At 40.4% G+C, this 22,621-nt stretch overlaps 1 protein-coding gene across 2 annotated transcripts in view; it reads left to right on the top strand.

The window, feature by feature from the left end:
• Positions 1-22,621, top strand: part of TPH2 (tryptophan hydroxylase 2) — a 73,412-nt gene that overhangs the window by 30,857 nt on the left and 19,934 nt on the right. The window contains exons 9-11 of one of the 2 annotated variants that reach the window (XM_030003190.1): positions 10,645-10,740; positions 20,362-20,495; positions 20,584-20,713. In XM_030003190.1, coding sequence (XP_029859050.1) covers positions 10,645-10,740; positions 20,362-20,495; positions 20,584-20,713 — 360 coding nt within the window. Of the gene's footprint in view, positions 1-10,644; positions 10,741-20,361; positions 20,496-20,583; positions 21,517-22,621 lie in introns of those variants that run through there. The other variant, XM_030003191.2, reaches the window with a different exon arrangement.

The raw sequence follows: 22,621 nt of genomic DNA, 5'->3' as shown, positions 1-22,621 counted from the left end.
TGGGTGATCTACCATAATGATTTTGTAAGTATAGCTTAATTATATATTTATAGGTCCAACTCTGACATTACAGAAGGCCAGGGGGGAGGTTTGCCATTGCTTCCAATGAGTTTAGGTCTGTGGGCTAAATACTACCTTCATTTCCATGTATACAGTCTCCTAAAAGTCAATAGGCAACACATGCAAATGAAGTAGGATTTGTTGCTGTAAAGTTAATGTTAATGATTTACTTGCCAAAACCTGTTATTTAGGAATATGGGTTCCTGCAGGGAAAGCATTGACTCTGGAGGTTACATGATTTTGCTGTTGTCTCTTTCTCTTTCCAAACCAAGCTCACGTGGTACAGCATGCAACAAACTCTGTTAGCTACTTCTTAGAGCTGGCAGGGCTTCTGACGTTACTGTATAAAGGGTTTTTTTATTTGTTGATGATTTTGGAAAATTAAAGCAAATACTCAAAACCTGAGAGCATTGTTGAAGATGAAGAAAAATTTACAGAGAAGGGCCTTGTGTCTGTTAATTTTGGTTGTTCTGGTTTGATTGCAGCTGTGGCTGAAGTTGTTGTAGTGCAGGGTCAACAGAACACCAACATGATGGTGCAGTTTCAGGCACACTTCGAACAACTCCCCTACTCCCTCAATGTTTGTTAGGTTCAAGCTTGGTTTGGGATTTTGCTTTTGCATCAGACAAAGCATTAGTTTTGACAAGGTAACATTGTTTCAGTTAGCATCTGTAAGCTTTCTATTTTCTGTACATTATAGAGAACTTTCTATAGATCATCATTGTGGCATTGATAAAGATGGTGTCTACTAACAGTGTTGGATAAAACAGTTTGAACTCATAGCTTTTTCAAGACATGCTGGAAAGAGTGGGTATTCCCAGATTATTCTTTTTTCCCCCCATAAAACATATTGTTCTCTTTCTAAAGGCTTTTCTTCCCTCCCTTGAATCAGTAGGCTGTAATTGTTACAATTATATAGTTTGACTATATAAAAGTAGCTAAAATCATAGTTCAACAAGACATTTTACGTTTCTAGAATGTAAACACCTTTATAGGATTAATTTTTCAACTTTGAATAAACATACTAGCTTATGAACAGATCCATATTATACATCTGCAATGAATTTAGGACCTATATGATCACAGAAATCTTGCATATCAGTGGGAGCCTGATAACTAGTGACCATTTCAGAGTGATCTTCATGTTTGGTAAGTCACTTCTAGGCCACAGCCACTGTAAATTCCTTGGACTTCAGTACAGTGAAGAGCTGTGATCTCTCTGCTCACAGGTACATGTGCAGTATAACTTTTTTCCACCTTGCTGAATACATGTTCGTGTGATTTGCTTTGTGTTTACAGAGTTCCGGCAGGTAACTCAATGGTGACTCAGTTGACTGCTCTGTGGTTATGATAGATTCATTTTACATGTCCTCACTGCTGAAAATCAGGGAGCTACAAGTTGACGCTCAAGTATACTTGAAAAAGATTTTGTTTGGGGCTGTGAAAAACAGCTTCAATTTGGATATATTTTTAGTAGCAAAATTAATATATATTTAAAATTCCCTGAGCTACTTTTCTTCTTTGATGTGTCTGTCAGCTTGACATGAATAGAACTTACACTTTTGTGCTGATGCCTACTATCTTCTTTTGAGTTTTTTTGCAAGGCAGGTTAAGCAAATGTATTAAAAGCCACAAAAGCTTTTGGGAGTCCCTTTGCATTTATGTGATTAAAAGAACATTGAGTTTAAATGCAGTGTTGCTGTTGGAAACTGTGATGTTTGAAAACAAGTCTTAGCTATTAAATCAATTTTCAGTAAATAGATGCAAGAAGCTAATTTTCCTTTTTAAATGTTTAGAAAATTAGTGTGGATGCTCTTATTTTTGGAATGAAGTCCTACGCTTTTTGCTCCTCAAAAATAAATTTGAAATAGATATGACTGCAAAGAAATTGTGCATTTTTTCCTTGAAATAAGAATTTTAAAAGTTTGCTGGCCAGTTGTCCCTGCCTCTTCACTATGTTTCTGTCCCCGCAATTTCAGGGCTTGCAAAAGTTCTGAGATGCTTCCAGCCCCAGGACGCTGCTCCCATTTCTGAAGATATGACTTCCCCTCATTAGCAGATACATTAGGACTTTTGCTGCTGATCATGTACACAAGAATCTCATACCCCTCCTCGGTTAAAATGTCATGGGAGACTCAGTGACAATTCTGCATCACTCCTTGCAGTGCACTTGCCATATGCAGTAATTGGCCTGGCAATCAGGGGAGACACAGCCTGCTCCAGGGAATGGCATCATGAGAAGCACCACATATGCCTGGTGCCTTTCCCAGGGGTATGTCTGTTAGGGAGGACACTGGGGGTCTGTCTCTGGGCTGGCCAAGGATAGTTATTAAAGAGGCCTTGCAGCCTGCAGTAATGAATTCTGACTGTGGACTGGCATAGGGTGGTGATTGAGTAAACTCTCTGCTTATAAAATGAGGATTGCCTGTACTGTGATTTGTTGCTGCACCTTTGCTTCATGTTAATCTGTGGATTTGCCTTACCAGTCTTTCAGAAGCTTCTCCCAGGATAAATGGGAGAGACTGGTGCCAGTTCTCCGCATATGCAGCTTCCTTAGAGCATTGCAGCATGTTCAGAAAGAACATGCCTCCCCAGCTGCCTCCCCAGCCTGAAGAGGTTTTCTTGGTATTTCAGGGGGTATTGCAACTTTATGCCTTCTCTTCTGAGTCTCCTTCTTAGCATGCTTGTTGGGGAGTGGAAGTTGGTCTTTTTAGAGAAGGAGAAACTATGTTGGACCAGTGGTGAGGTCTGTGGGTAACTGTGGGAAACAGGTCCTGAGGGCTGGGCTAGGCTTTTAGAGATGCTGGCTCTGGATGCTGGAGGAAGAAAAGTGTCTGAGGTTGTTCTTGTCTGGGTATTCTTCTAAGCAATGCAGTTCACAATTGGGGCAACAGTCCTAGGCTTGACGACTCCCTGTAAAATGGGAATGCTGTGAAGTGAAGGACAGCTAAATGATCTCTCATATGTGTATTTGTTCCAAATTCTGCTCTCGCTTGGGTCATGCCAACCTGTAAGTGTTCAAGTCCCTGGCCCTTTGCTAGAGGAGTCATACTCTCCAAGCTGTAGCATAAGCCACAATGTTGAGGGAGCACTTCTGGGGTGCCAGACCTTGCCCATGTAGTGTATAAAATCAGGACTGTTCTTGCTTTGATAGGTTTTGTTAATGCAAAGTCCTCATTTGAAAAAGTAGCAGGACAAAGATCTGGCAAACAGGAATGCCAGGGCCCTAAAGACAGTCCCTGCTTGCAGCCTGTGAATTGTGAAGGATCATGGTGGATCAAGTGTATCATGTGAGGCAGCATAGACTGAAGAGTGTGGTTGGACAGCAGTGACGTGTTTACTCAGCTTTTTTTCTTTTTCTCTTTAGTTTCACTTTCAGAGGACCCCATCTCTTGGAGTCCCAGCTAATATGTTGAAAGATGTGGCTGTGCCTCTTATGTTAACTGTGTGGAATCTCTAGATGGCTGAAATTTGAAGCAACAGCTTGAAAAGGAAACAAGCAAATATTCACTTCAGCTACCGTAGGGAGCACTGAACGTGAATTCATGTTACATGTTGTAAAATAAAGTGGAAAGGGAATGGCTCATTAGTGCACATCATTTGTTCTTAATAACTCCATGTGAAATTAATAAACCTTAAACCCCAGGTTTTAGAAGTTGTTCAACATAAGAGTCAAATGATAGGGAAGGGGAAATAGGAAGGGTAAAGCATTAGGGCTTCAGTGACCTACGTTTAACAAATGATCTAAGCAGCAGTTCATAGTTTCAATGATCTCACTTCTTAGCTGCATATTAAGCTTCAGCACTATTAGTTAATTATGTTGAAAAAACTAGGAGTTCTTTCTCTGACAGTGTTCAGCAAGTTGAGGCAAGTGTGCTTTTGTGGGATTGATTTTTCACATCATCTCTGTGACCACGAGCTTTGGTGGAGGGGAATTGCTGCCTTGCCAGGAAACACCGGCCTTTTACACAGAAACACTTTCTGCTTAAGTGTTGAGCTTCCTGATTCTGCAGCCCCAAAGGTCTCCAAGGTTTTCAACTGAGATAAAATGAGAGGGGTGGACAGACATCATCTTCGTGCAGAGCAAGCCTAAATTCAGATTATTTACGAGTAATTCAAACATGGAGTGGGATACTCTGTGGGAACTAACTTCTTCTAGAGTGGCAGCAGCAGAAAGATCCCAGAAGTGCTTCATCCTCCATTCTCTCTGCCTGCTCTTCAGAGTAGCAAGAGGGCCTCCTTCATGTGGGAATGAACAATAGAAAGACACTTTCTCTCAAGAGACACAAAGGTGTTAGTAGGGATGTCCTCCAGATCTTATTCCAGAAGCCATCTTGCACCTGCACGGTAGGCAACTGCCATACACATTGTCTTGCCTTGGCTGGGCTTCCTAGTGTTGGAGGTATAAAGTTACCTCCTTACTGATACCACTGTAGCATTGTGTTGCTTGAGGTACATTTTCTGCTTCCTTACAAACTCATGATGATAATTTTATTTTGGTTACCATTATGAGTTTTTCTCCAGAAAATCCTGAAAACAGAAACATTAATTTCAAAGTATTCACAAGGGGTTAAGCCTGCCTGTGCTCACTATAGTGTGTGCTTTCTCTGAATATGTCAAGCCTCTGCATTAGAGGAATTTCCATGTAGTGATACTGTGTGCTACAGCTGTCAACAGAAATGTGAAGGCTGGTGTGCATCTATCCCCGATTGCTCCAATGGGCAGCACCACATATACTCAAACTTCTGTTTATAAAGAGATTGTTCCAAGCATTCACCCTTAGTGAAAGGTCTGAATGCAAAGCAGTCACATGAGGGAAAAAGGAGAATATTGTTAAATATATACACTTTGAAATCCCCGAAGGAAACCTCATTTCAGTGAGCCTAGATACATTTCAAAGTGGCAGACTAAACAAAATACTTCAAGAAGGTAACTCTGAAAAATTAAACTTTGTTTTCTTATTTAGAAATGCTGTTGGCTGTGAATAGGGTCACTGCCTTGGTTGGAGGTAGGCAAATCATCTATAATGAGAGACTTAGCCATTGAATTTTACTTCTTTTCTGCTTTTGATCTATTCACAAGCTCATCATGAGATTTATTTGTTGTTCAAAAATCTCCCTGCGTTTCTACTCAATAATGTTCCCGCATGAGTAGCTGTCAAATAGCCTGTATTGCTTGATGTCTGGACTCCAACATTGGGCTGTACTGGCTAGTTGCCTGGGTTACCTGTGTTACATCTATCTGTTTCTTGTAGTGGAGCATTCCTGATACTACTCAACAGACTGTGAATTTTGAATAATTCAGTCAAATGTGAAATGCCAGCTGGTTTTTTGGTGACTATTGATGTCCTTGAGATTGAAAAATAAGCAACTATTCACAAATTTATTTGCACCAGCTCTGAATGAAGAAAGCAAGCACAAATGGGAGTCACTGATGTCTCTGAATCAACATTTGCTTGCAATTTGAGCAACTTTTACAGGGAGAAAGGAAACACCTTTATTTCATTAATTCTTAGGATTAATTTCTAACAATGGGATTTTTGAAAGTCTTTCAGTTGTATGTAACTGTCTTCTTAGGAGATAATTACAACTATATGAGAGATTTAATCTCTAGGTGAATAACTTCAGAGCTAAAATATCAAAGGTTTCCTTCTAAAGAAAAAGGAATTAATCTTTGCATATTGTGAATATATCACACGCATCTGAATTAAGAGTGGTCCATTCAAATATCCTTTGAATCTTAAATCCAGTAGAAAGAATGTAAAGATGTTTTCTTAAGCATATTTATTTGGCACTCATCTTGCCTAGTATTTATGCACGTGAGTAGTTGTATTGTCTTTATGGCAACAATTTTTTATATATATATATAAATATATATATATTAAAAGTGATTGTGCTGCTATGTGTCAGCTTGGTGCTGTAGCCCCATCCCATTAGCAGTTCCTGTAGCGGTGAATATTCCTGTCCTGTGCTAGGGTTGTAGTCATGCAGTTACTCAATCTCTCCTTCTTCCCCCTTGCAACAGGGAGTGCAAATGAATCAGCTCTTGACATGGTTGGTGTTCTCAGGACTCATCCTGACAACATCTTTACAAGGTACTTTTAGAGAACAGATAAAATCTCATGTTATACATCATGCTGAAAATTGCCAAGTGAACACTAATAGTGGTGTCTCAGCTATACCATAAGAAAACTAAGCAAAGTTGAATGGCTTGAAAGGCCTTTTTATGGACAAGTCAGATTTTGAAGTACTGACTCTGTGACATCAGCACCCAACATCTGCACAAGCTGTTTGCACAGGTCCCAGGAGGGAGACTCCCAAATGCAAAATGATGTGTTGTGAGGAATGATTTTCAAAGACTTAGAAACCAGTCAGATAAGGGGAGTTGAGCTTATCAGACCTTTTTTCCTGCCTTTGAAAATGTCTAAACAAACACACTTGAATAACGAATGGGGTTTTTTATTAGCTGTCATAGCTGTCGCTGATTTTTTTTCTTTTTGGTGGTCCAGTTTATAATGCAGGACAGTACCTGAACATGAAGAACAGACATTGTGTTTACCCTGGAGACCAGGCTTGGAGTTTGCCAGGGCTTAATCTGTTCTGTATCTTTCCTGTCAATAGTAGGACAACTGATCTGACTCGTAGAATCGCACATGTACTGGGCCAGACCAGCTACCCCAGAATCTTGTCTCTGACACTGGCAAATTGCAGACATCTGGAGGACAGTGTAGGTCTGAAGCCATACGGTGGTGATATTTTCCTCGTATACTGCTTTAGTTGCCAATGACTTTCGATTCAGGTACTCTGAAGGAAGCGATCTGCTATATTAGTATTTAATAGCCCTTAATAGGATTTTCATCTGTGGATCTATTTACTAATTTTTGAACCCATGTAGGCAGTGTTTCATGGTCATGACTGTATAGTATCTTTCATATACTTTTGTTAAATAAAAGAAGTAAATTAAAATCATATTGTACGCTGTCTTGTGCTCCTGGCACAGTCTTGATCATTATATTGATGTCTCTTGGCTTAAAAATTATTTTTAATCCTTCACTGGGCACTTTGATTCTTCATCTTATTTTGCTGATTTAGCTAACAGAGCAGCATTTTAGAGGAAGGCTCTTCAAGAACTACAGAATTTAGACAACATGGACTTCCCACTTCAGGAGCCTACCTGTAAGGTGTAGCAAAGCCACACTTCACCCCAAAAATGAGGTGGAACTGGGAGTAAAGGGAGACGACAGGTTATTGCTGTAGCTTGTAGAGGAGCTGCATGTCTGGGGCTGCAGGCTGGTGCGTATGCCAGAGACAGGTCCAAGATTTGAAATTAGAACAGGAGAGCCTGCCTGCCCCCGTTTGTGCTTGCATCTATCAGCCTACGTGTAACAGCAATGTAATAATCAGCTATTTGCCTTCAGATGAGGCTTTAAAAAATGTATTCATCTCAACAGCCATTTCTTTGTTCAGTCATTCCCACTCCAGTGCAGTTATCCTGGATATAATATAGAGCACCGCAGTCAGTGTAGTTTACCATACAAAGAGAGTCATATAGTGGGTATTTTTGCATCTGGTCGATAAAAAATGTCTCTATATAGTTAACATTTAACCTCCTTACCAGTATGCCTCGATGTTTGTAGACTTGAGAGCACAGCTTGCCAAAGCGTGTGGAGTCTCGTAATGCACCTCTGCATGTCTGAGTGGGAGGGTGGGGGGAATCGTGTATTGTTGACTGATGATCTGAAGATGGCAGCATTGGGTGAGCTATCTCATTTTCTTAGGTAAGCAGAGCTTTCTTAAATACAGAAATTGTAGTTGTTGCATACGGCAAGTTTATTAAAAAAATCAGCTTTTCATTTGAAGGGCTTTTTGTAATGCTATAGCTTAATACCACAAGTTAGTAGCAGGCAGATGTATTTTATCATCTGGTCATTTTATATGCATTTTATTTGAGTTAGTTACACTGAAAGTGCAAGTCTTATCAATACTGAAGATAGGCTCTCATCAGCAAGTGTTGGCTCATAAATATGACTCCCTTTTATAATAGGAACAATTATAATAATTTTTGAACTTAAGTAAAAAAAGCTTCCTGTCTGCGTGCTGTCTATCTATCAAGGAGGAGGTGAAATCGAGGTCTCCCTCTGTCTTGTGAACAGCCTACTCCCAGGCAGCGGGGATTGCTCTCTCCTGTACCAGTGTTAGCTCTCTGCCTTCTGCCCCTTCCTTCCCCATAAGTATACATCCTCAGGGGAGTGCAGAGCATTTTTCTTCCTTCCCTCCGCTAGCCCTATAGATTACCAAGTGGGCATTCTCCTGGGAGCAGCATGACATTGGTTTGGTCCTTCTCAGCCTGAGGAAGGTCTGCAGTAAAGGTGTCCCACATACAGGGACAAAGTCATGGCTGCCCTTACAGGTCTATAACAGACACCCCCCCCCCCCCACCCCCCACCCCCCCCCCCCATTTTAGCTGCTGTTGGTTTTAAGAATGAAAATGACTGTGATCACTGTGTCTTATCAGGAGCCGAGTCCTGCTGTGTATCTGTCAGAGCGTTCATGTTCAGAGCGTAAGAACTACTACTTGATGGGCTTTTTTAAGAGAGTTGAGGGGGAAGGGGTAAATTCAAAGATGTTAGTGAGATTTAAGTGTAAAGCTGAGTGGTTCATTACTGACAGCGGCAGCATGTACGGAACCAGGACTGTAGCCTCCTGGCGTTTTTTCTGGCAAAATATTTAGGCAGGGAAGCTAAGTTTGTACTCTTCTTGGTAGTAGGTCTCTCAGCTTCACTCATCACTCCTACAGTGATGCCTTTTGTAATTTTGTGTACCTGGCTGTTTGTCCTTGGGACGTCCTTTTTGGAAACAAGTTGTCTTGGCCTTCCTCCAAGTGGTGACACCAGCTGATTGCACCTAATGAAAATTTTTATGCCAGCTTGGCTTATCCAAGTCAATAGCAAAGCCAGAGGTGGAACTTTGATTTTGTTTGTTTGTTTGTTTGTTTGTTTGTTTGACAATGTTGTGCTTTCACATTCTCTTGTGGATATCTGTGCCTTTGACTGCTGTGATGGAATCTGACTCAAGATATTTGAAGTCACTACAGCCTTTCCTTCTTCCCAGTTGACTTAGCAGGTTTGGATCAGACACAGGGCTCATGTTTTTATTCTTTTTTATTACACCCTTCTACATAGTGCCATGCTGCATGAATCACTAGCTCTACAGAAACGTTTATGACTGGCAGAGAAATGAATCATTTCTCAATTTCTAAACATTTGTTGAACTTAAAAGAGCTGTTAATTTCTGCCCTTTTGCATTTAGTATGATACTCAGCCTGGAAGAGTGGGGGTTTAAGGAGGAAATGGATTTAAAAAAATCATTGTGTTAGGATCCATTCTCAAGTTATTCAGAAAAACTTAAGATTTAGTATCACATGCTGGGTTGTTTCTTATCCTAAATTCATATTTCCTGCAAAGATGTGTAAATCCGTTAGGTTCAGTGGAGTTATGTCCCTTTGCACAAAACCTGAAATTGTCAGTTAATGTAATGAACACACACACGTATATAGGGGTGTGTATATATATATATGCACAGTATTTTTGTATAAGTTAGAAATCAACTTCCTAAAACCTTCATATGTAGAAATAGTTACTAGCTTAATCTCAACTGTTTGATTTGACATCAAAAAGCAATCTTGATGTGTCATAACAAAACCAAACTAAAATTCAGTACCATAGGAGCAGAATTGACTGTTGTCTTTGGTGTTTAGTGGACAGTGGGCTATGTATGCTTCTTATAGTCTTCCTAATGTTTAATTTTGTTGAGTGGATACAGCAAAGTTAGATACAGTACTGTTATGCTGATTTAGCACATGTCTTTCACAGCTTCTCATCAGTTTTTCAGCTCAGATGTATTACCTGTTTGAATGTAGATGTAAAGAACAATTGTAGTGGATTGGTCAAGTGAACTCATTCGACTGACTGATTTTCTTTCTGTAATTTAAGAAGCCAAGTGCCATATTAGTTCTTCATTTATGACGGAGTAAAATCTAGTCAAAACTAAGGCCTTGGCTCAAGTAGGCTCTTAAGCACATACATATAAGTAAGTTAATTCCAACTCAAGACAGCACTTAAATACATGACAAACTTCAAAGTGCCATCAACTTGAGCTTAAGGCTGAGTGCTCTGAACTAGATCTCAGAGATCTTCAGAGGTTCCTAGACCTGCAGACCAACTACCTTGCAGGATTTTATTTTAAGGCATCTCATTTATTTCAGGAGGCTTCAAAAATCTCTGCAGATTAATATAAGTGCCTTTGATACCTAAATGATCTTTCTTGTCTGTTCCTAACTGGCCATTCCTGTGAACTGCTTGGGTGCCCAGATAAAAAGCAGAATCTCACATTTTTGTGCAAAGCTCCCTGCAGAACATGACATTTAAGGTACATAGCAGTAATAACATACTTTATCTGAATTTATATTAAAGACCTGAAATTCTGAAGAAGTGCAGCAATCAAGTGAATATGGTACCGATCGTCATTGCTGAAGTGTCTGTTTGCAACTACACTATATGTACCTGTATATCTGTATGTTTTACAGTGCTATTTTTTTACGATTGAATTTGGCCTTTGCAAGCAAGAAGGACAACTGCGTGCTTATGGGGCAGGACTTCTGTCTTCTATTGGCGAATTAAAGGTAGGTGCCGTTAAAGCAGAATCAACTTTCTTTTAATGTTAAAAAAATAATAGTTGGATGTAAATATTTTGATTTTCAAATAACAGTTAAAGTTCTTAAGATAATGTCGTGGTTTAACCCCAGCCAGCAGCTAAGCACCACGCAGCCACTCACTCACTCCCCCCCACCCAGTGGGATGGGGGAGAAAATCGGGAAAAAGAAGCAAAACCCACGGGTTGAGATAAGAACAGTTTAATAGAACAGAAAAGAAGAAACGAATAATGATAATGATGACACTAATAAAATGACAACAGCAATAATGAAAGGATTGGAATGTACAAATGATGTGCAGTGCAATTGCTCACCACCCGCCGACCGGCACCCAGCTAGTCCCCCAGCGGCGATTCCCCGCCCCCACTCCCCAGTTCCTATACTAGATGGGACGTCACATGGTATGGAATACCCTGTTGGCCAGTTTGGGTCAGCTGCCCTGGCTGTGTCCTGTGCCAACTTCTTGTGCCCCTCCAGCTTTCTCGCTGGCTGGGCATGAGAAGCTGAAAAATCCTTGACTTTAGTCTAAACACTACTGAGCAGCAACTGAAAACATCAGTGTTATCAACATTCTTCTCATACTGAACTCAAAACATAGCACCGTACCAGCTACTAGGAAGACAGTTAACTCTATTCCAGCTGAAACTAGGACAGATAAAAAGCTTACTTATTTTAAAATGTGGTATTGACCTAAAAGCTTTGTTTGAAATATCAGCTGGCACTTGAAGTATGAAATGTAAGGCCTGAAGTACCAAAGCAACTATAAACTATAGAACTTATTTCTGTTTGAATTTGCATTTCTTGTAAAAGGAGGCTCATAGGTTCTAACAGGTAAGGGTGCCTTGGGCTCTGAAAGCTTTGTTTGGAAGAGAAACATATTTTTAATACACATGAAAAAGCTTTGAAATCAGACATGATTCTGTTGTAAGTAATCCAGTGTATTTCAGTGTATTTGTTATTGATATTAGAAGAACAACATTTATTAAGGTCCTGATTCAGTAGATTAATCAAATTTAAAATTAAGGAATGCATATAAATTCATGCTAGACTTGAAGTACATGCCTATGTGACAATACATAGAGCCCTGTTCTTATAAAGGTGAAAATGTTTAACCTTGCACGGTGTGAATAGTTGTAGTGGGTCATTTATTGCCTCTTTTTACACCTAGAAAACACCAGGAACAAGCAAAAGGTATTTTGTCACAAGTGTAGTATTTTGGGACATAGTACATCTCTCTGTTGGCAAGATGGGAGGGAAGGGGAAGGAGAGAGAGAAGTACTATCTTCTGGGACCCAAATGAACTCTTGGTGGCTTTTCAGGTAAACATTTGGTTTTAGAAAGCATATACGGAAATAGTATTTACAAACTGTTTTGCAACGTATCTCCTGTTTATTTGTGTTTAAACATCTTCCCACCCTCCTGGGCTGGCTTTCAGTGAACTACCTGGCAGTTTAACAGAAGCATCTCAGTCTCTTTTGCTGTTTGTTTCACCTGTAACTGAGAATATTCATGGTAAAGTTCATTAGTCAAATTGCTATTCTTTCATTTGTAGAAAAAAGGGTGAAGAAAATTACCTTCTCCAATATTTTTTCTTTGATTGCATTACAGTTGCTCTAAGTTCCGTGCATACTTCAGCCACAGAAGCATTCTGTATCAGCCTGGCAATATTTTATACCCACAGTGCAAAGGTGGTTAAATGCAAAGAGATTAACATGTCCCACTTGTTTTCCTCTGGCCCAACAACATTCAGTGCTGAGCCCCAAATTCTGTGCAGCATTGTGCAGAGAATGAGGCCTTTTATTTAAACTAACTGTTACGGTCATTAGGTGATGACCCTGAAAATACCTGTCACATCATTTACAAAATCTATGGGCATAAAAGCAAGGAAATGAATAGTCAAGAACATAATAAATCTTCTACCATCAATGTCATAAACAAACACATTATTCTTGTCAAGTGTGCGTATTTTGTTACCACACATTTTTGATCCCAAATCTGTGTTCTTCACTCAGCAATAATCTCAGAGTATAAATGCAAAGAATAATCCTTTTGAAAAGCAACAGTAAAAATTAAATAATGTGCACATTAATGGACTATATTGATCTGCTTCAAAGGTACAGCCATAGATCATAATAATTTTACCATAAATCAATAATATTATATACTTTCCTATTACACTACATATATATTTCATAGATGTGAAGCCAGAAGGGACTATTAGATCATCTGGTTTGACCTCTTGTGTATCATAAGCTATTAAATTTCACCAGATCTTGCATATACCAAGCATAGGGACTTAAGTTAGACATTTCAGTTATTGAGACACTAAGCACTTGTGTGCTGCAGGCACAGAACAGCACCATACCACAAATAGCCATAGTCTCCATGAAAGAACAGATAAGGTGAAAAATGTCCGGAAAGTCTTTGTGGGACTGTGCTCCAGGGTGGAAAAGAAGCTAAAAGGTAAGGAAAAAAGTGCAAAAAACTGCTAAGTTTTCTGCTAATCTGACCATGGGAGAAGCTGTTTCTAGACCAGAAACCTGGCAATGAGTGTGCTTCTGCATACATCAGACAGGTGCTTAGGAAGGAGAGTGTCTGGGCACTCATGACATTGGTGCACAGCCTTGCATCAAGCTGTTGCCGGTCTCTGATGTTTCCTGGGAAAGCAACCTCCCTTACCTCCACCATTATCTCCTAGCACCCATTGCGGGGGGTGAAATTTCTTTCTTGACCTGAAAGTGTCTGAAAGATAATGCTGATATAATAAACTGTAGTTGAGATCCTGATGATATCAGTATCCCGATTGTAACTGAAATCCTAATGGATGGCAGCAATTGCTCTGAAAATGATGACAACAATACCATATATTTCTGTGGTGAGTGGGGATGAATAGGAGACTCAGACTGCATGGCCATGAAGTCTGACCCTCATGTGTGTGACACCTATACTTCTCATAGGGGTCAGAGTGAAGAAGTCGTTTCAGAGATTACTACTGCCATTCTTAAGACAACGGCGATTGTGGGCCCATAGTGTCTCCTATGAATAAGTTCAAATACTTATTTATCCTTGTTACTAGGAAGGTAGATCTTGTTTCAGTGTTGAATTTTGCTACCTTGACTTTACAGGCATTTGATATTAATATGCTTTTGTCAGCAAGAAGAAAAGCCTTTCTCCAGCTGCCCTCCCTATCAGCTCTCTTTTCAATGCAGCACTATTCACAGAAAACAAAACGGTGGCCAATTTTATGTGTAAATTCTAGAAATTTCTAGAAATAAATGAGTTGGACTATTTGCAGGGTGGAAGTGGCCAGCAGTATTTGGGCCTTTCAGATGAGTGAATGGTTTGTTCAGTCATCCCTGTTTCTATATCACACTGCTCCACTCTGCAAATCTGGTCAACAGCTTTAGCAACAAAGAACTATAAAAGCTAGAGAAATGTGGGCACCAGCCTATCAATATAGGATTCCCTTCAAGTCTTTTTCCCCACTCAGTATTTAGGCTTCAAATTTTGGATACTGAAAAATGCAACTCCTGACGTGCAAGCTATGGAAGCATCAAGCAAAAAAATTAAAAAAGCAAAACAAAATAACAACAAAGAAAAGATTAAAAATGAAGCCTGGGGGGAAACAAATAATACAGTAAGTAGTTATAAAATGTTCTGCCTAATATAGTCAGGTTAACTCTAGCTAACACTATTACACAGTATATATTTGGAGCTTAGAGATAAGGCTGAAATAATGTACATTTCAATTATTAAAACTATTTCTAAAAGGCAGTCCAAATGTATTTGGAAACTTTAATCCATTTACTTTGTATGATGCTCTCTTGAACTCTTTCATTAAAGGAGTCTCCTATCAACTTCAGTTGGCTATAGATCAAGTCCTATATATCCCTTTTATATGCTTCTATATTTAACAGAGAGGTAGACTTCAAATCTTTCTGCATAGATTTTTAAAGTCAAGTACAATATCCAGTCATATTTTGTTTTAGTGATAATTTATGTTAAGAAGAACCAGCATTAGCCTTTATAACCAAAAAGATTCAAATACAAGTTTTGGCTCTGTTTTTTGAAGAGGATGAAGACAATGGAGAGAACAACTCCTGGATCCCAGATGCTTATTTTAGTGCTTTTTTAAAATAGAGATTCTTTTCCTTATTTGTCTAAACAATATATAAAATTATACTGATGAAATAAAAAAACTTCTAGTAAAATCAGGACACTGTCAGATTTGCAACCTGTGTTGTAGATAAGCAGAAAAACATTTAAGAGCAGGTTTTCCAAGACTGTGTTCCCCCCGCCCTGGAATAACAAGGTGATAAAATCAGTACTGGCACACAGACAGCATCTCACCTGTGTTCTTATTCTGCCCTCCTGTACTCCTCAGACAGTGCAGTATTTATAACTCATCTCAAGTTTTCCCCTTGCTAGCTGAAGATTTTGCTTTTTGGAGGTTTTTTTTGTGAAACTGAAAAGCTCCAGGTTGTATTATTACAATCCATTTTTTATACTCAAAGGAAAAATTACAAGACCAAACTCTTTTTTCATGTGTCAGTGGTAGTGGTCACTTAGGAAATCATAGAATCATAGAATGGTTTGGGTTGGAAGGGACCTTAAAGATCATCTAGTTCCCACCCCTGCCATGGGCAGGGACACCTTCCACTAGACAAGGTTGCTCAAAGCCCCATCCAACCTGGCCTTGAACACTTCCAGGAATGGGGCATCCACAGCTTCTCTGGGCAACCTGTTCCAGTGCCTCACCGCCCTCACAGGGAAGAACTTCTTACTTGCATCTAATCTAAATCTACCCTCTTTCAGTTTAAAACTGTTACCCCTCCTGCTGTCACTACAGGCCCTTGTAAAAAGTCCCTCTCTGGCTTTCTTGCAGGCCCCCTTTAGGTACTGGCAGGCTGCTGTAAGGTCTCCCCAGAGCCTTTTCTTCTCCAGGCTGAACAACCCCAACTCTCTCAGCCTGTCCTCACAGGAGAGGTGCTCCAGCCCTCTGATCATCTTCATGGCCCTCCTCTGGACTTGCTCCAGGAGGTCCATGTCCTTCTTATGTTGAGGGCCCCAGACGCAGTATTGCAGGTGGGGTGTCACGAGAGCAGAGTAGAGGGGGAGAATCCCCTCCCTCGACCTGCTGGCCATGTTTCTTTTGATGCAGCCCAGGGTATGGTTGGCTTTCTGGGCTGCAAGTGCACATTGCCAGGTCATGTTGAGCTTCTCATCAACCAACACCCCCAAGTCCTTCCCCACAGGGCTGCTTTCAATCCCTTCATCCACCAGCCTGTATCGATACCAGGGGTTGCCCTGACACATCTGCAGGACGTTGCACTTGGCCTCGTTAAACTTCATGAGATTTGCATAGGTGCACCTCTCAAGCCTGTCAAGGTCCTTCTGGATGGCATCCCTTCTCTCCAGTGTGTGGACCGCACTGCACAGCTTGGTTTTGCTGGCAAATTTGTAGAGGGTGCACTCAATCCCGTGTCCATGTTGCCAACAAAGATTTTAAACAGAGCAAGTCCCAATACCGACCCCTGAGGAATGCCACTTGTCACTGCTCTCCACTCGGACATTGAGCCGTTGACTGCAACTCTTCGAGTGTGACCATCCAACCAATTCCTTATCCACCAAGTGGTCCATCCATCAAATCCACGTCTCTCCAATTTAGAGACAATGATGTCATGCGGAACAGTGTCAAATGCTTTGCACACATCCAGGTAGATGATGTCCGTTGTTCTTCCCTTATCCACCAATGCTGTAACCCTGTTGTAAAAGGACACCAGATTTGTCAGGCACGATTTGCCCTTAGTCGCCCATGTTGGCTGTCACCAGTCACCTCCTTATTTTTCCTGTGCCTCAGCATAGTTTCCAGGAGTATCCGCTACATGATCTTGCCGGGCACAGAAGTGAGACTGACTGGCCTGTAGTTCCCTGGGTCTTTCTTTTTTCCCTTTTCCAGTCAGTGGGAATTTCCTGGACTGCCACGACTTCTCAAATACGATGGATAGTGGCTTAGCCACTTCATCTGCCAGATCCTTTAGGACCTGCAGATGAATTTCATGAAGTCCCATGGACTTGTGCACCTTAAGGTTCCTTAGATGGTCTTGAACCTCATCTTCTCCTACAGTGGGCAGTTCTTCATTCTCCCCGTCCCTGCCTTTGCCTTCTGCATCTTGGGCGGTGTAGCTGGAGCACTTAGGGGTGAAGACTGAGGCAAAAAAATGATTCACAGTTGCTCAGTATAAATGCTGGCACCATCTGGGATGCTCCAGTATATCTGACCAGCTCTCCAGCTGGTACTCCAGAAATGTGTAAGTCTTCTTTAGCTCTTGTGCTGTATCTTTCATCCCTGTACAGATACATCTGACATCCTAGGCCCTAGAGACCTGTGGTTAGGTACCTCAATCACTCTCTTAACCTTTGATCTAGCAGGGAGTGGAGGCTTTTTTTTAGTGTTATGCTTATTTCCAATACGGGTAGTTGTCTAATTCTTAAGCTGTCCAGTTGTCTGATGCTGCTGCTTTTCCTGGGAATCAGTGGTGACTCATTTGGAAGCTTCACTCCAAACTCTTGTTTCTTGAACTAAAGGAGAATCGCCAATAGCTGTATTTGCATAAGCAGTACAATTTGTATGAATGGGCAATTAGAGACAGTTATCACAAATCCACAGGATGGTAAGATGCTCTATTTGACCAAAAGCTATTTTCTATATGATTGTTAGCCTTGACATCTCATTGGAGGTGCATAACTGAAGAGGTTTCTGATGGAGAAATCCATATTGGATACTTACTCGTCTGAGTTCACTGAAGAACTGAATGTCCAACCAAAACATAAGTGAATAGCACTTGTTAAAAAAAATACAGGCCTGAGCCTGAAAGCTTTTGGGCTCACCAGAGGAAGTTTTTTTGTTGAGATTCTGTACTTCATAACGTTGAGGGTGCCAAGGACCAACATTTTAGAGCACTGAAATGTTTCTGCAAAAAGCTCTAGTTCAGCTTTGAGTCAGTGTCCTGACCATCCTAGTCCACACTAGACAGTTTATGTTCTGTCTGAAGGTTTGTCTGCAGGCTCAGTTTGGTTGCTGAACTCTGGCACTGCTGGTGTCAGCATATCAACTCGATAGTAGATGTTACAGATGCCAGGCTGCAGAATTTGAAAACACCATCCAGATTTGCTGAGATGTTTCCCATTGCTTTGGTAGCCATGACAATGCCTACTTGATCCAAGAGCCAAAAGACCATATCCTAGAAAGGTGATGGGTATCTGGGGTGGGAATTCATCAGAATTTAGGCACTTCATTCCCAAACTGCAATCCTAAGAATAACAGATCAGCCATTACCTAACTCTGAAGATATGTCTCAATTCTTAACCCTCTGTTTCCAGGTTGTGTGTTTCCTGCTGTCTGCGCATCCCAGTCTCTGCAGAGTTGCTTTGTGAAGCAGCAGCTCTGCTCATGCATAAACTAAACTGGGATCCAGAAAGCAGGAGTCATTTCATATAGATAATCTCAGGAAAATAATCAGAAAGGCTTTCTCAGGTGACATCCACTGTGATAAAGAATTAGCTTTTGCTTCTCTTTAAACTCTTCTCTTTTATAAAATTAGGGCTTGGTGATTAGAGCAGTTGTTCACGGGGTGGGAGCCACAGGCTGACTCCCTTCTTGCCTCTGATGGCTAAATCACAAGGAGTAGGCCTGGCCCAGCAGAAGCTGTTAGTGTGTGGTGAAGAGGAGAGGACAACACTGTCACCCTTTCTGTTGAAGCTGTCACAGTGCAGGAGAGAATTCATGAGCCAGAAGTGGTCACCTACTGATTCAGTTCCTAAGAAAATGTGGCCCATATCACCCTCTTGATTCCCTGCACGGGACTTCACTCAATGCACTCAGAGGTTGAAAACGTTGTGCTTTAGACATTTGAGGCATCAAGTCTCACCTGGAAGTACAAAGGCACCTTAAGAGGAGATGTTTTTATCTGTAGTTAGCCTTCCAGGGAGCGTATTATAATTCCCAGTCAAGAAAACCAAATTCATTTCGATGGAAGAAGGTAAATGCCTAAATTTACAGGCACTCAACCACATTATGGCTCTGCAAGGAGAAAGTGACAGCAGGGATATAGTCAGGGGCTTAATAAGGTGAGCCTGTTCCTGCAATCCATTTCAAAGAGGATGCTGGTTAAGACAGACCAGTTTTGATTTTTGTTTTCAGACCTGTTTAACTGATGACTGGCTAGAAACAGCAAACCTTGTGAGAAGGAAAAGATACATGTACTGAAGAAAGTTAATTCCCTGACATTTTAAGATTCCATGCATTATTTTTTCATGTATTTATTTTTGGAGAGAGAGGAGGTGGGAGGAAGAGGTTCTTGTTCCAGTTTTATGTCCTGTTATTTGGAGACTGCAGGTTGAGAGCTAGTGTGATATTTTCGGAGCCTTTCACAGGGATTTAGGAATGAGCATAAGCAAGAGCTCAGATAAAAGGTGTGGTGAATACCTTAAGGTTAATACCTTACCCTGCTATAAAGAATGTCCGTGCAGAAAGAAAGTAAAGAAATAAGAGGCACCTTTGGATGTCAGGGATCTGCTCCCTCCCTGTCATTTCTCTATGCTTTACATGCACATCTTCACTATGGATAGATATTAGGGGACTAAAGAAGGTTCAAAGTTGACCTAAATATGCTCTTCTTCCTTACCTGGTACTTCTGTACAGAGCACTGAGAATGAAAATACACGTGCTTTAAAAGTTAAGGTAGATCCAAAAGCTAACACAAGTATTCACGTGGAAGGGGGAGCTAGAAAAAGATTGTGTTGGTAAATGTCTCAGTACCTGATTTTCAGTTTTGAAACCTCTGTGTCCTTTCTAGTGGCTTGTGCCAGTCACGTAAAGAGAAAGACTAATTGGAAAACTCTTCTCTGGGTAGCAGCATTTGATGCCTCATCTTCCTAGTGTCTGCTCTGTACTTGTCTATGCATGTTTAGTTATTTTTTCCTTGCAGTACTATATGGAACATTATTGCTCAGGTGTACGCAGCAGAAGGATAATGCATTTCATCAGCACCCAATAAATGGGCGTTATTTAATGGGTTTTCAGATGCATAGTTTCACTCTTAAACCCACTGTCAGGAAAATAGTATATGATTTTGGCCTGAAAATGTAGAGCACAGATTATATGAATGGTTTGGTCAGACTCGATTCACCCACCAAGATGATGATCAATTCTGCCAGTTAAGTGACATTTTGGGGACATACATATTTGTAGTTGTATAGATAATTTTTCAGGAATGGTTATTTGATGACTTTCCTGTTTCTAGCTGAAGATTTAGGTCTGTATGCCTACGTGGCAGGTGCATTTCTAATCTCTTTATTATTTTGATAATTATTTTTTGGAAAAAAATTACTCTTATAAAAAGAGCTTTTTTAAGTAACAAATGATATATTCTGTTCAAGCTGAAAAACCACTGTATGTAAAACCAGAGAGGCTACCAACTAATTGGAAACATATAGCACAGCGATACAAAAGCTGTATATATGAACAGTTGTATAGATACACAGCAGTATCAAAATACAGTTTAACAGATCCTGTGCTGTGTTTTGCAGCATGCTCTCTCTGACAAGGCCAATGTGAAAACATTCGATCCAAAGACAACCTGTTTGCAAGAATGCCTTATCACTACTTTCCAGGAAGCTTACTTTGTTTCAGAAAGTTTTGAAGAAGCCAAAGAAAAGATGAGGTAAATTATTTCCCTTGACTCAAAAATCTAATTTTCTCTTCTTTAGCGGTTGAAAAAAGAGAGGTGTTAATTTTCTTTTTTCTTTCAGGGACTTTGCCAAATCAATCAATCGTCCCTTCTCTGTGTATTTCAATCCATATACGCAAAGCATTGAGATTCTGAAGGATACCAGGAGTATAGAAAATGTTGTCCAGGACCTCCGCAGCGATCTAAACACTGTATGTGATGCTTTAAGCAAAATGAACAGATATTTAGGGATTTGATATATGTGGTACTGTGATTTGCTGTCAGTTGCTTTTTCTGTAGCCAGTCTAAGTAACATCACATGATATGGCTAACTTCTGAAACCCATCAATTTTCCCTTTACAGCTTGGCCTGTAGCTTGCATCATTGTGTAGCTCTGTCTAATTGTAATGTGCAGACAAACCAAGGCAACGCTAATTCGTAAATGCAACATGGAATGTGGCAGAATATAATCATCAATTCCTCAGCAGAATGTCATGTATAAGTACACCATTAAAAACTTGCCTGGCAATGGTTTTGTTTCCATGAGATGATTCACCTCAATGTATAAGAAATGGTGTTGCTGATTTCATTAAGTCTGAGTTTATTTCTTTATAATCCTTTTCCTCCCATAAGAATCCAGAAAAAATTATTTGCAACATTTTCATTTTCTTTGTAAGAGAATCTGTATTTCTTTCTATAGTGGTGAAGGCAATGTTTTGCCCATATATCTGTAACAGAACTGAGTGTCTCTTGTGACTGAACAATACAATTTATATACCAATGCTGAGATCAGGAAGGCTATGTATCAGTACTAAAAGGTCTGTGGAGATTACAGATTATGAGAACTCACAGCTGACAAATGTTCAATGTGGCTGAGTAATTGCAACGCAATAAAAAACCCCCAAGCTTCTGACTATTCATGTAGAAAGGTAGTTCTAGTTCATGCATGTGTTGCCTGTGACAGTCCTGAGCATACTTCCTCTGCGAGGGCTATCCGGGAAGAAGAGAGGAAGTGCTTGTGTTAATTCCGGGTTGTTAGATGTGAGTATAAAGCCCTTCTACATCATTGTGTGCCTTCCGTGTTCCCTTGTCTTTTGAACGTACTCCTCTTGCATTTCATGCATAATTTGCCTTTCCTCATTATGCCACATTCAACCTTGACGTGGCCATGCATGACTGGATCTATGCTGTATCAGTATCAGCACATATGAAAGGGTGAATATGGAAGTTGTTATTTAATTATAGCCAAGATGATTATCAGTTAGTAGATTACTTGTGGGGTGATTAAATCATAGAGACACCCAAGCTGCCTAGCTTGTACCAGATGGATGCAGGTAATGCCTGAGTTAATAAACTCGAAGTTAGCAAGCTCTGACAGAAGTACAAGCTCTGTCTGGGGAACACAGTGCAGAAATACTTGAGCCGGCTCTTATCTGGAAGCAATAATTATGCATGTCTTTCCTTTATCTGGGTTATTCTATTCTCCTATTAGCCAAGATAATGGACAGTTGACTATATTGTATGGACCCTTCTTAATGGAAACCACATGGCTTATGCAGATCATGTCAGTATGGGTGAAAGTGTCATAGCTTCTCTACATATATGGAAAATAGGTATCTATTGAAGCTGCTCTCCCAGCTGAAAGAGTCATGCAAATACTCTTAAGTGTTGCTAGCAATTTCAGCATAAAAAGAGCACCACTTGATAGTACCAGCATATCCTTAAATAAGAGGCAATCTATAAGGATAATTTTCACAGGGAAATCTGCCACCTCCTCAAAGATAACTATGAGATAACAGAAAACGCTCTTTTCTCTGCATGGTCCCTGCTGCATTCTAATGCTGCTGTTAATAGGGTGTGGAAAAATCGAGTTTTAGATTTAACTGTGACTGCTGTTGGTACAGATGAAGAGCTGTTGAATTATCCCATGGGGATCAGCATGCCGGAGGAGTTTTTAACTTCCCAACATTAGTGCTGACTCTGTTAGCTAGCACTTATCACAGAGGAATCGCTGGCAATCTTGGCATGGAGGTTTCTCCCTCTTTATTCCCATGGCATCTGATGAACCCCTCGTACCGCTTTGTGGAGAAAATGGACTGTACTGAGATTTGCTTTAACTG

The sequence above is a fragment of the Aquila chrysaetos genome, chromosome 26 (genome assembly GCF_900496995.4).
Source record: "Aquila chrysaetos chrysaetos chromosome 26, bAquChr1.4, whole genome shotgun sequence".
Taxonomy (NCBI): Eukaryota; Metazoa; Chordata; class Aves; order Accipitriformes; family Accipitridae; genus Aquila; species Aquila chrysaetos.
This window is presented reverse-complemented; position numbering and strand designations above follow the sequence as displayed.